A 12,542-nucleotide genomic window follows, 5' to 3' on the forward strand; every position below is an offset into this window, starting at 1 on the left:
TATACCTACCAGTCTTGCTATAGATTCTTCTCTAATATAACCTTCATAAAGTCAAGAATACTACTGCTCCTGCTGATTCATATGCGTAGGAATATTCCACGGATCATAGTCCATATGGACATAAGCACGCTCAACCGTCGGCACACTCTCAAGCATATACTGCAGACTCTCGCCCAGATCATGGCTATCGCGCAGACTCATTTTGTCCTCCAGGATGATATCGACCTCGACATTCAGCATATCGCCGGCGTAGTAAGCGCGCAGGTTCTGGATCTTGAGGATCGATTTGGAGAACCGCATCGTCATGTAGAGCAGGATGCTCACGTCTTCTTGGGATGCCGCGGCCCCGGTTAGGTGGCGGATGTGTTCGCTGGCTGTTAGGCCCCAGTTCCAGATGATGTAGATGGAGAGGATCAGACCGCCGAGGGGGTCGAGGTACCAGATGTTTGTTAGGCCGCCGACTGAGTATGTTAGTATTGATCATATGTATTGAGGGGGAGGGGGGTGTACCGAGTGGAAAGACGATACTGAAGAAGTTGAAGACTACATCGGTCATGGCGTCTTGTGCTAGGGCTTGGACGCTGGAGTTGTTGATTAACCGGCACCAGAACCAGCAGAGACCCTTTACAGCTACGGTGCTGCCCATGATAACCCCCGATGGGACCGTCAAGTTCACAACGGTGTGGTCGGCAGACATCAGCTGGCTAATCGACATGATGGCAACCTGAACAAACGAGGTCACCATCACGACAGCAAAAACCAAAACACTCAGAGGCTCCAATCGTCGTCGACTAATGGGATACTCATAATGGTTTTGTCGTCTGATAAGAGCAGTCGTGATCCAGACAAAGGCAGTACTGAGGAAATCCAAAGCCCCGTCTACCAAACTAGCAAGAACCGACACGGAATTGGTCATCAGCAGCGCAGCAATCTTCGCCGCAAGTAGGGTAACGTTGGCGACAAGGTTGATATAGATAGCGATGGTGACGATGCGCGCTCCGCTGTCCACAAAGTCGTGGCCTTTGGGCGTGATATCCGACATCGGCGACTCGTTCTCGTCGTCTGTTGGCGGCAGTAAAAGCGAGCTTTCACTGGGAATCCGGTATAGGTTCCGGGGTGTCCGCTTGATCTTCTTGGGCTGTTCACCATCTGAGGGCCCGCCCTCGATAGCACCGTATGTACTCCCATTCTCGTTCTCATTTCCCTTTGCAGGATCCTTTATTGCGCTCGTGCGATTGTGCTGGTATTCGACGATCAAGCGGTGGGGGAGCGACGAGTCGAGAAGCCGGTCGATATAAACGTATTGGGAAATGAGGTCATTGTTGCGCTCGTACAGTTCACGCCTACAAAATTAGAACTTGTCAAGAACATCCGGATAGACACTTACACTGGCTTCGACAACCCCTTCAAAGCGTTGGGATGTTTATAGTACTGCTGCCTGAGACGAGTTAGCGCGATTCGCCATCATTCCTTGTCCATATGCAAGCCGACCTACCAATTGTACGATGGTTTGCCCTCTCGATCTCCGATCAGCTCCCTTGCGCGCGCGGATGCGGGGCGCTCAAGCCAATCGCGGAAGGATAGGTGACTCTCATCGCGATCGAGGTCGAGGAGGCTCTGGCTGGAAAAAGAGCGACGGCGAAGCAGGGACGAGAGGTATTGGCCACGGGTGGACAGGATATCGCCCTGCAAATCGAGACTCGGTCGTCTTGGCCGAATCGGCGAGCCGGTGTCGGAGGGCGAGGACGGGACCGAAAACTGAGCTCTGTTTCGCGAACGGCCGAAAGACGCCATTCGGGGGGTGATCAGGCAATGCAATGGAATAGAGAGTGGGCAGATTAGTTTTCCATTCGAGATTCCATTTGGGATTCCATGCGAGGGATGAGCTTTAGGCAGAATCGGTTCAGAACGATCCGGACGGGACGAGCGAGAGTGACGGGTGGAACTGCATCGGGCTAGCTCCACATCTCTGCCTCAGTCTGCCTCAGCCTTGAACTTGTCTTCATCATTATTCTCATTCATATTCCAAATTTGTCTATTCACACATATTGATTGATGCAGCGTTCTAAGGATCATCCATTGGCTGGTTATCTGCCAATAGCCCAGGCATTGATGGCGACCATCAACCTGGTTATTTCTATGCTTGACTTGTTCCATGCAAAGAGTGAGCACCGACATAATGCCACCTCAAGCATATTGACGGATCTAACAGACAAGGCTTGCGAGATTTGCATTTGGTCCCGAAATTTATTTGACTGCTAGCCTACCCTCATGAGGTGAACAGTTCTCCGTCTCTACGTGGTACATTGTTTCTGACATGTACAAATTCTCTCGACCTGTCGACTATCAGTGGAGTAGACCGATTGACCGAATCTCGCTGAGCAGAACATAGCAGCTTAGCTCTATTTGCATGCACACTGCACTACATTCAATGTTGGATATCGCGACGACATTCAAGTACAGCCTCACCGGTTGCCCCGATCTCGTCTCGGCTACCCGCCATCCCCTTGCGTCTACCGCGTGCATAGCTGGTCTGAGACTGTTCAGGGTCCGCCTGAAGAAATCACCATCATTTTAACACTACTTCTGAATAGGTGTATGTCTAGTTTGTACCGTCCAAGGTCAATGGCAGTTCCGTGACACCACCAACATCCTGGTAAGCTGGAGCTAACACCACCGACTGCCAGTCCTCCACTCATTACCTTGCTGGTGATCAGCCGTGCGTCAATGCGTCCAGTCCACCACTTCCTTGCCGACTGCATCACCAGCAGCACTTGTCATTGGACTGGCGGGCTGTCCTGGCTTGGCGTGGCGATCAGAGCTGGTCTAGCTAGAGCATCGCTGGAGCATAACTGCAGTGTCTGTCAGTGTCCAATAGGGTGGTATTGTCTCACCGAGAGTTTTCTTGCGGTCTACTCTCATAGACGTAGATGTTTGTTGCTATTTATCAGAGTACAGCTTGAGCAACAGTATTGCTTGATGAGTGTACTAAATGAGGTGATCGCTTGACTTATGAGTTGTAAGTCGTGTGTGACTATAGCTTGTGTGGGGCTGATGGTGGGGTTGACTCTACTCTACTTTATTCCTGACTGTCCTGACACTGAGGCCGTGAGTTGAACAGCACCATCGTACGGAGTAGTTCCAGGGTAGTCTACAGAAATGCAGTAAGTTAAGCCAAGAGAGTGGCAAGTTTCACATGACAAGGGACACCCGCCCCCCGCCCACCATCCAATCCGCCATTCTGCATTCTCCATTCCTGATCTGATCGCCATGCGGGGAAACGGTCAACCAACCCTCATGGTCTGATGCATGGCGGTTCAGTTCACGAGGACGGCTGATCAGTACTTCTGCCGCAGGGGGGGACAGCATTCGTCAAGTCTTCTTACTTAGCGAAGTCACTACCCCTCTCACGCCATCCTCCCTCAATCAACTCGACTCCTAACAAGCATTCCGCTGCCGCCGCCGAAATAACTCCGTCTCCGCAGGCTATACAGTTGCACGGGCTGAACTTTCTCCTTCTTTTCCTGCCTCCTCTTTTTCATCCTTTTCATCCTTTTCATTTCCTCTCCTTTTCCTCGACGTTGTCTTCATCTGTCAATCTCCACCCTTACCTACAGTGTACTGTGGGACAGCTACTGCGACTCAGCTCACCCGGTCCGTACCGACGTCACCACGGTCTAGACTAGACTCTAGACCGGGACCTGAATCTGCTGATACAACTCACGCGCTGGTTATGGCCTGATTGGCGATACAAAAGTCGTTCTGTGGCCGCAGTTGGCGCTGGGTGTCAATAAATCGACAAGCAAGCGACCGGACAACTCTTTGCAGTTTTGTTGGTGCGGTCGCCGAGTTGTTCCCCGCGCAGTACCAAGACATCCGATCCATGGCCAGAGAGGACCAGGACCAGGACCAGGACAGCGAGGGAAAGAATAGCCATATGAACATTGTCCTGGGTGTTGGACTTGGAATTGTTGCTTTAATCATCATGTGTTTGATGTGAGTTCACCCCACGTTTTCTAATTTATTAACTATGTAGTTAAAGCTCACAGCTACCAGTTTCACTGTCTACTTCAACCGTCGCGAGCGCGGCCCATCCAAGAAAAGTCGCAGAAAGGACTCGTCCGACAAGCTGCGTAAGCTCGACGCTGTCTCTCCCATCCGTACCCTCCAGGAATGGTGGGCCAGGGCTCACGGACCTCCTCTCCCCTCTGATTGTCCCGATAATCAGTTCATATGGTACATAATCATTATTCCTGATTCCTCCGACTTTCGCGACCCGGGCTAACTGATCTCCAACCAGTGTCGTCTGCCTCGAACCTGTTCTCCGTTCCCAGGAAATCCGAGAACTAAAATGCCTCCACGTTTTCCATCGAGAATGTCTCGAGAAATGGTACCTCCAGGACCACTATAACTGTCCGCTCTGCCATAGGGCATATTATAACCAGGAAACCCGCCCGACGAACGACTTTGTATGGATGGTATGATGGTATGATGATACGACTGATAGAGTTGATGATTGACGAATACCCGTGATATCCTCTTTCGTTTATATATTTCTCTCAACTTGTTGATCTGGTGACGGTGTTTGGTGTTCAACCTGTGCTGATTATAACTATAATCAATCTCAACGCTTCATGAATTAATATCGACTGATGATAGCAACTCCTAAAGGCCATCGCATACGCCGTATTGCTTAAAACGGGAACCCATCTTTCGCCGGAAAATCAAACGGGTCGAAATCAAAATTATCCGGGCTATACCAGTTCAGCAATCCATACATCCCGTCATGGCCGCCGTCTAGGAAATCTCTCTGCTGCGCCGGCTGCGGGTCGAGTATCTGGTCCAGGATATCAGACAGCTTCTTCTCGACTGCCTTGCACGTGCGATAGTTGCCTTGGCCCGGCGATGCGACCCACGACAAGCACGAGACGAAAACGCTTAGATTGCGGATTAGCTCGGACCGCGGGGGCATCACCGGGTGCGGGCCTGCTTCTTGGGTTTGGCGGAGGAGTTCAAATGCCAGGATGCTTGCGCTTGGAAGGCCGTAGTAGAGGGTCTGTTGGCTGCGTTAGCAGTCATGGCGTCATAGCGCAGAATGGGTTCAGGACAGACTTACAATCCAAGATTGGTGTCTGCTATTGTCAACGCCTGGATGCCGCTCGTTGGTCAATTCGAGGATGATGGTTAGAACTTCGCGCGAGGTATTGAAGAGAGATTCGTGGCCGGTGTTTGTACGTTTGGTGACCATCCTCTGTACCAGAAAGAGTGTATACAGATAGTCAAGGTAGATATGGCGTCGTGCGAATGTGAAAGATGGACTTAACCCCTCGACGTTTTCGCACTGGTCGTGCCGGAAAGTAACAGGACAAGAGTCCCATAGATTCCGTGCAGCTTCAATCACTTTGCTATTGCAAGTTAGCCTTGTATACCGTATGTACACTACATCGAAACGGAGCAATGTCCACCTACTTGTATTTATAGAGGAGTTCCGAGTCTTCAAACGTCCCCAATGCAATTTCAAGAGCTTGCTCGCGAAGCACCGCCAGGAGGAACCGGAGGCGCAGCATGCTTCCTCGGTGGTTGCTGACCTGGGGATTCCACCCCGCCGCATCGAGGTTGGACATCGCCTGGTCTAGACGCTCGCCTCCAGCAATGAGATCCTCATCGCTCAGATCTAGCGGCGCCGAAATCGTACAGTAACGGTAATTGATGAACGGCGGCCTCCCTACGAAGGTAGACAGAGACTTGTCAGCGTAGAATGCGGCTGCGAAGCACATTTTCCTCCACTGGTGTAGAAAAGGAGGGCAGTTTTGGGCCCGTGTGTTTTCTTGGTGGAGGCCGGCTGCGTAGATGGTGGCTGTCAGGTTACCGAGCTTACGCCAGGCGACATAACCTAGATTGAGGGTCAGTTGAGAATGGGGTGTAATAGGTTGTCAACATACTTGTGTCACCGTAGTATTGGGTTCTCAGGAGCAGGTCACAATACTGCAGGAAACCGAGGAGTTCACTGACAGAGGCAGCGGTGTCGCAGAACCCGACGCAGATACCGCTCGCTTCGACCACCTGCGTTCGAAGCATATCCTTAGCTTGCTCACCGGGAGCCACCCGCATGAGATCAGGGTCGCTGTCTGCAGTAGACATCAGCGATATGCCGGCCATAGACAGAAAAATCCCTATTGCCTCCCAGCGCAGATTTTGGTCTGTAAACGAGGCAAAGTATTCCTCGACGGTCATCGAGCTGTGAGAAGTCAAAGGATGCGCCGAGCTGAGGAATATCTGCTGCGCCAGGTCTCGTAGCTGCCTTTCCAGATCTTTACTGCGGTCAATACTGTCAAGGATCCTTCGAACAGACTGTACAATAGCTTCGACTATAAGCCCAGAAACGGCGGCCATCAAGTGCCCCGCGTAGAACTTCCGGACCACGATGTCACATATCGTACTCCGATGAAGAAACTTCAAGACTTCAACTCCAGTCTCCAGGTGAGATTGACCTTTCATGGTAGCGAAGATACTATCAACGTCACAACCACCTTCTTCGAACGCGATATCAGCGCGGTGTTCACTAAACACAGCTGAAAAACTCGTCGACCCCAGATACCCTGGTGTAGTCGAAGGCCGCTCCGTGGTGCGCAAACCATACTGCACCGCAGGTATTGACGCTGGGCTCGAGCCACTAAATCAAGTCAGCAGTCATCCTTCTACATTGCTGAGCAGACAGACTTTGAAGACTCAGTTCTCGGCCGTTTGGCTTGACGCTGGCCTAGGGCCGGGGCTGGGGAATCCTGTTTTGTCATAGGCGCAGGATGGTAGAAACACCTCTGCGTGAAGCTTTTGGCAATGCACCGCCCGCATACAGGCCTGCCGTGGTCGCATTTAAGCTTCGATTTGCGGCATGGCTCGCAGGACTGGAGCAGGCCGTTGCGACGAATGGCAGGTGGCTCTGGTTCGGTCATCCTGGTACGCCCAGAAACGCCAGTATTCCAGGCTATAAGGCGAGAGATAATACCATTGTCTCTGCAGAAAAGACCGGGATGTATCAATTAAAGAGGAGGTGAGAAAGGAAGAATACGAATCGAGGCCGAGGTCGGATGAAGAGTTGGTTTAGGTAGCGGGTCTAACCCGAACAGGAAATCATGACTCTACGCTATGGATCTCAATCACGAGGTATCGGTGTATTTAGACCAAGCCATTTCTTCTATAAATGTCTTACACCTTATAGTATCCAGGTTGCAATTTCCAGAAAACTCCCTCTGGGTCGTATTTCCGCTGAATCTGTCTCAACCGGGCACGATTTTCCTCACTGTACCCAGCGTAGACATCCTGCCCAGGACCGGCATAATTCTGGTATATGAAGGGATGGTAGAGGCCCCGTTCTTTTGCCAAAGAAGTGACATCGCTCATGATTTTTTCCGCAAGAGCTTCAAAGCGCTCATAGTCCGCGGCATCCTGGGAGAAGGTGACACTGAATACTATTTCATTTGTTAGTATCAATATGATATCCGCATAGAAGGGGGCGTACAGAATAATGGGCCTTCATCTGGGTGAATGCCGAATGCATTCCCTCCATTCTGGGTAAACAATCCAATCTCATACTTTGTCAGCATTTGCAGGTTGCACGAGAAAAGAGCACCAGGGGTCGTGGTGTACGGGTGCACATCGGAAATAAACACGTCGTAAACGTCTGAAATCAAATCGGCGTCGAGCTTGAGTGTAACGGTCCGCCATATGTTTCTGTAGGCATGGTTAGCTGTGTTGGCACATTCCTGATATGGTATACTTGACGTACAGTTCCCCTCTAAGCACTGCGTTCTGGCTGTCGAGTTCTCGTGCAAAGTCGGTCATATTGCTCACTCTGTTGGTTGAATGCAGTTTCTTCAGCGAGCTCACGTTGCGAAACACCGGCGGGTCGGGGTCGGGAGTACCACTGCCAGCAACGGTGGTATACATTCTGGTTATGCCGAATAAGAAAGAGCGGAAGCTAGGCACCCAAGACAGATACAGAAATGCATGCGCCCCGGCATCTGTCTGACTCTCATCGCCCAGAGCAACAAACTCCCGAATGACATCCCTCGAATTCGTCGCGAGACCGAAACTCCCAAGGCCTTTCAAAAGGTACTTGACAGCGTGGGTCAGGAATGAATGAGTGGTCCACTGCCACTGGTCTTTCAATCCCAGCGCTGCCTTTCTTGACTCGAGATCTTCCATGTTGAAGGTTGTCGTTCCCCCAGACATCATCCCGATCCTACGTGTCTCAAAATCAAACCGAGTCACAATGCCGAAGTTATTCCCACCTCCGCGCAGCGCAAAGAACAGATCAGGATGCGAATCTTTATTCACATTGGCGATGGTCCCGTTGGCCAGGATGACTTCGTAGTTGCGGATATTGTCCACAGCCCAACCATAGCGACGAGAGAGATACGAAATACCACCTATATAAATAAATCAGTCCCGCCGCATATAGAAAAAAAAAAAAAAAGGGAAAACGGAGAGTGAAAGATACGCACCCCCCAAAGTAAGCCCCCCAACACCAACCGTCGCGGTCCTTCCCCCAACAACCAAAAGCCCCTTCTCCTCAAGCACCTCATAAACATCAACCCAGCGATTCCCAGGCCCAATCAACGCAACAGACTCATCCTCAGAAACAGTCACGCTATTCAACCTTCCCAAATCAATCACCAGTCCACCCTGGATGTTCGACACCCCAACGTGGTTCCCATGCCCTCCACTCCTCACGGCAAACGGGCAGTGGTGCTCCCTGACAACCTGGACGGCCCTCGCGACATCGTCCGCTGATTCCGGCTGGACCACGCACGCAGGCGTGAGCTGTCGCTGCTGGAGAGCGAAATACCGGTCGGTGATGAACTCAGGGCTGCTGTTAACATCTGCGGAGCTAGTGGCTTGCAGTTGTATGCACTATGGCTGTCAATACACCAATCATATTTATAATGTTGATATGTAGTGCACTTACGGCCTGTTGACAACCAGCAGTGGAATTTCCAAACACTACCCCGAGTGTATCGAATGTCCCCAGCGGTTCTTGCGCTTGCACTTGTGCATCAGCATGCTGACCGCAGATCAACAGAAGGCTGAAAAGAGAGAAAGGGAACGGTGCAAACATGTCGCTGGGCACCAGAAGAGGCTTTCCCAGAGAAAGATGGGAAAGAGAGAAACGAGAGAGAAACTCCAATAATTAAAGTGACAATATGTCAGAAAAGAAGAGAGAGAGAGATAAGAAAAAGAAACCCCGTCAAGATCACCCGAGAGTTAATTAAAGATCGCAGCTGAAAAAGAGTTCAACGGTTCACCGTTCAACCATTGTCGAATCTTCAGCGCCCGCAGCCGAGACCAAGTTAAAACCCAGTAACAAAGTAAGAAATGGATCCTGAAAGGCTGAAGTTCAGTTCGTAAATTCCGCGGGTTGGGAGCTGATTTCTTGAGAACTAAAATCTCACCTCCCAGCTCCCTGGCAGCCTATCATGGCGCGAGTCATGACAACACTGACGCTAACGGCGCTCGCACCCCGGATTTCGGGTCGGGATTCAGCCACCTGGAATACCAGATGGTGACTGACATTGTTTACTTATTATATCTGGTATGACTACGAAGAAGAAATAAAAGGTCATAAACCAAATTGTCATGTCGACGTAGATCGTATATGAACAGACACATCACATGCCCCAACCAAACCACCATGGAGGTATAGGTAGACAAGAAAAGCCATCAAAACCAAACAACGCCTCAACTCGAACCACAGAGCAATTAAAATCGCAAAAATACCCAGACAGACGAGCGGGTCTCCCAAAGGAGGCAAGCAAAGCAGAGGGAGGAACAACGTGATATGATATAGTAATTAACAACGGCAAAGACTATGCAAGAATTATCTCATCATCTCCGCGCTCATCGGCGATAGGCGGAGAATAAAGAGTAGCAGAAGAAAGTTATAAGTTGGTTATCATCAAAGACAAGGCTAAGCGCTCAGAATTCATCGATGCCAGATCGTGCTTCCATTAGGCTTTGACGCGCACGGGACTCCCAGAGCTGCCGATGCGGCCACTCTGTTTCCGAATGCCTTTCGAATCGCTGCGGCTTTCGGTAACCCGGCGAGAACTGGACCGCACTTTGCCGACGGAAATAGGAGCACCGGTGGACTTGCTGCTGACCGGGGTCTTGGGAACAGCTTGCGTCGCGCCGCCCCAGTTCTCTCTGTCCTCGTGAATGTCATCGTTCAGCGTATAGCTGGCAGTGACGGTTGCTGAATAGCTGATGGAGCGCTGTCCCGGTGAGGCAGAAGGTGACTTCGATGGGCGCTTGGCGAGCATCCGGAGTTGGGCCTCCTCTTCACTCTCGCTGCTTTCGCTGCTCCCTCTGCTAGTCTTCTCGCTCGCTCTCTTCGCTTCCTTGTCCATAACAAGACCTCCTGATGCAGTTCGAGAGTAAGGGTGGTGACGGGAGTCTTTCCTGTGAGACTTGCGAGGCTGCCCTGGTGTAGGAGCTGGCAGATTCTCTTCAGGGTTGACAGCGCCAGCCTCATTGTGATCAATCTCGCCAAGCGCAGCCCGCTTTGAGTGTCCATTGTTCGGCGGGGTGGTAACAGCCCCGCTGGTTGGGCGATGTTTCGCCGGTGAACGGCCAGGTGTGACGGGGTTTGGTTGCAGCTGAGCAAGCTTCTCCTTCATGGAATCCTCGAACCACCACTCTCTAAAAGATCCCTGGTTGAGATGTAGCCAATGTTGCTGTGGACCAACCACCATGCCAGGGCGCATAAAACGCATAAAGGCAATGACCTCGTTGGCTGTGAATCCATATCGGTAGATCAAGTAGGCTCCAATCAGGCAGCCTGTGCGGCCGAGGCCAGCTTTGCAGTGTACAGCAATCGCCTTGTGCTTTATATTGATCATGTCGTGAGCCATCTTGATAAACTTCTTGACCAGCGGAAGTGGAGGGCAGGTTCCGTCCTCGAAAATCATATCGATGTGAGCGATTCCCATCGCAGTGAAATAGGACGGCGAGTATAGTTCGGAGTTCAGTCGTACAACTAGACCGACATCGCGGGTCGCAAAGTGCGCCAGAACGTTTTTGAAAGGAAGAGGTAGTCGAGAGGAGGCAAGTTCGGATACGGTGGATGGCAAGGCGGCAAATTCTGGTGAATCGCGAGGTACTGGAGCTACTGGCTGGTGTTGCGGAGAGGCGAAGGCGAGGAATTGGGGACTGACCCAGTTGAAATCTCCCATATCGACTCGTTCAAACTTCTCGTATCTGGAGCAGTAGTAAGTATACTGTCGAAAGTTAAACTCAAAATTCCCAAGACATACTCTTCAAGGCTAAAATCCCGCAATCCACACAAGCCCTGCTCCTTAGCTCTCCAAACACCGTATACAACATCCTGGATGTTCAGAATGAAATCCGCTTGACTATATCCAGCATCACGAAACGGCATGTACGGAGGGTCCGCCTGCGCAATGGGCGCGAGTGCAAGATGGGGTGGCCAAGACTGGATCAGGACCATGTAGCAAGCAACCAGGCAGGCCGCGTTTGCACGGCTTCTGGCATCTGTCCGCGAGTAGAAGACTACTGCGCGGTCATTATTCGCGGGGTCGCCGAGCAGGTCATGGAAGTGGACGGCAAAGCGGTACAGATGGCCGATGTGGAGGGGCCCGAAGTCTGCGTGGAACGAGTTGTAAAGGAGGGTGTCATCGACGGTGAAATAGACAGGGCTGCGTTTCTTGCTTGGGCTCGCTGCTTGTGCTCGACGCTTGCTTGGAGATTTCGACTTCTCGGAGGGGTAAGGAAAGGGGGTTTTCGCATCCGGAGGGTGGTCATAGGAGGCCAGGTATAATCGATCTAATTGTCAAATCAGCAAGCCACCCAAGAAACAGTTATACTCAAGTATTCCCAAGGAAAGGGGCCGCGCAGAACAAGGCAACTAACCCTGGATGTATTCAATCACCTGGCCATAGCCAGCTCCATGTCCAGTCATGTTGACGTCGAGATGATCCGCCACCTAAACAATGTTGCAAAATAATAACAAAGGCAGTAAGGTGGGAGACAGCAGAAGTGATATGTATCGCTTAGGACCAGTACTCTGCAATTTCGGAGCAATAGAGAAGCCCCGTTGACAGTTGAAGATATATCACAACAATCAATCTAAACAGTCATGGTCCGGTTGAATTCTCCAAAACAGACGGGTGTATAAGATGCAACGCGGCTGCGGATACCGTAAGGATAGGAGCGGCGGTGTTCCACGAGGAAGATAATACACAATATGTAAAATATGGAGGGACCGGCAGGTTGTTGACGAGGGGAAGAGAAGAGGAAGCTGGACAGAAAAAGATGTCCGCAGCGAGATGATCTCGAGGCCGACAAGAGAAGCTGGAGACCGTTGCAGCGGCGCCTCGCGCTGATTGGCTGCTGTCACTCCTGTTATGTTGTGGTGCCACTAAACGGGCCTAGCGCCCGCCGTTGACAGGACAACATGTGGCCTGAGGCAGCACTGTGTATTTTCACAACAATTATGTAATCATCCACATGCCTGCCTGCAACTG

General features: G+C 51.3%; 5 protein-coding genes across 5 annotated transcripts; 1 reads left to right on the forward strand and 4 right to left on the reverse strand.

The window, feature by feature from the left end:
- Positions 1 to 60: 60 nt before the first annotated feature.
- Positions 61 to 1,794, reverse strand: APUU_30746A (cation diffusion facilitator family transporter; the record flags this gene model as incomplete). The annotated part of the gene is made up of 4 exons (XM_041701873.1): positions 61 to 461; positions 511 to 1,343; positions 1,388 to 1,438; positions 1,496 to 1,794. The coding sequence occupies 4 exons, from the start codon at positions 1,792 to 1,794 to the stop codon at positions 61 to 63; spliced, it is 1,584 nt and encodes a 527-aa protein (XP_041554715.1).
- A 2,089-nt stretch (positions 1,795 to 3,883) lies between these two features.
- On the forward strand, positions 3,884 to 4,484 carry APUU_30747S (putative RING finger domain protein; the record flags this gene model as incomplete). Its single annotated transcript, XM_041701875.1, has 3 exons — positions 3,884 to 3,996; positions 4,057 to 4,236; positions 4,301 to 4,484. The coding sequence occupies 3 exons, from the start codon at positions 3,884 to 3,886 to the stop codon at positions 4,482 to 4,484; spliced, it is 477 nt and encodes a 158-aa protein (XP_041554716.1).
- A 209-nt stretch (positions 4,485 to 4,693) lies between these two features.
- APUU_30748A (putative C6 transcription factor) lies at positions 4,694 to 6,794 on the reverse strand (the record flags this gene model as incomplete). The annotated part of the gene is made up of 5 exons (XM_041701876.1): positions 4,694 to 5,056; positions 5,117 to 5,405; positions 5,470 to 5,893; positions 5,943 to 6,673; positions 6,721 to 6,794. The coding sequence occupies 5 exons, from the start codon at positions 6,792 to 6,794 to the stop codon at positions 4,694 to 4,696; spliced, it is 1,881 nt and encodes a 626-aa protein (XP_041554717.1).
- A 412-nt stretch (positions 6,795 to 7,206) lies between these two features.
- APUU_30749A (uncharacterized protein) lies at positions 7,207 to 9,118 on the reverse strand (the record flags this gene model as incomplete). The annotated part of the gene is made up of 5 exons (XM_041701877.1): positions 7,207 to 7,469; positions 7,520 to 7,731; positions 7,787 to 8,429; positions 8,505 to 8,913; positions 8,969 to 9,118. The coding sequence occupies 5 exons, from the start codon at positions 9,116 to 9,118 to the stop codon at positions 7,207 to 7,209; spliced, it is 1,677 nt and encodes a 558-aa protein (XP_041554718.1).
- Positions 9,119 to 10,007: 889 nt separating this feature from the next.
- On the reverse strand, positions 10,008 to 11,977 carry cdcA (phosphoprotein phosphatase CDC14; the record flags this gene model as incomplete). Its single annotated transcript, XM_041701878.1, has 3 exons — positions 10,008 to 11,256; positions 11,313 to 11,841; positions 11,929 to 11,977. 3 exons carry the CDS (start codon positions 11,975 to 11,977, stop codon positions 10,008 to 10,010), a joined length of 1,827 nt encoding a protein of 608 aa, XP_041554719.1.
- Between the last annotated feature and the right edge of the window lie 565 nt (positions 11,978 to 12,542).

This window comes from Aspergillus puulaauensis, chromosome 3 (assembly GCF_016861865.1).
Source record: "Aspergillus puulaauensis MK2 DNA, chromosome 3, nearly complete sequence".
NCBI classification, from domain to species: Eukaryota; Fungi; Ascomycota; class Eurotiomycetes; order Eurotiales; family Aspergillaceae; genus Aspergillus; species Aspergillus puulaauensis.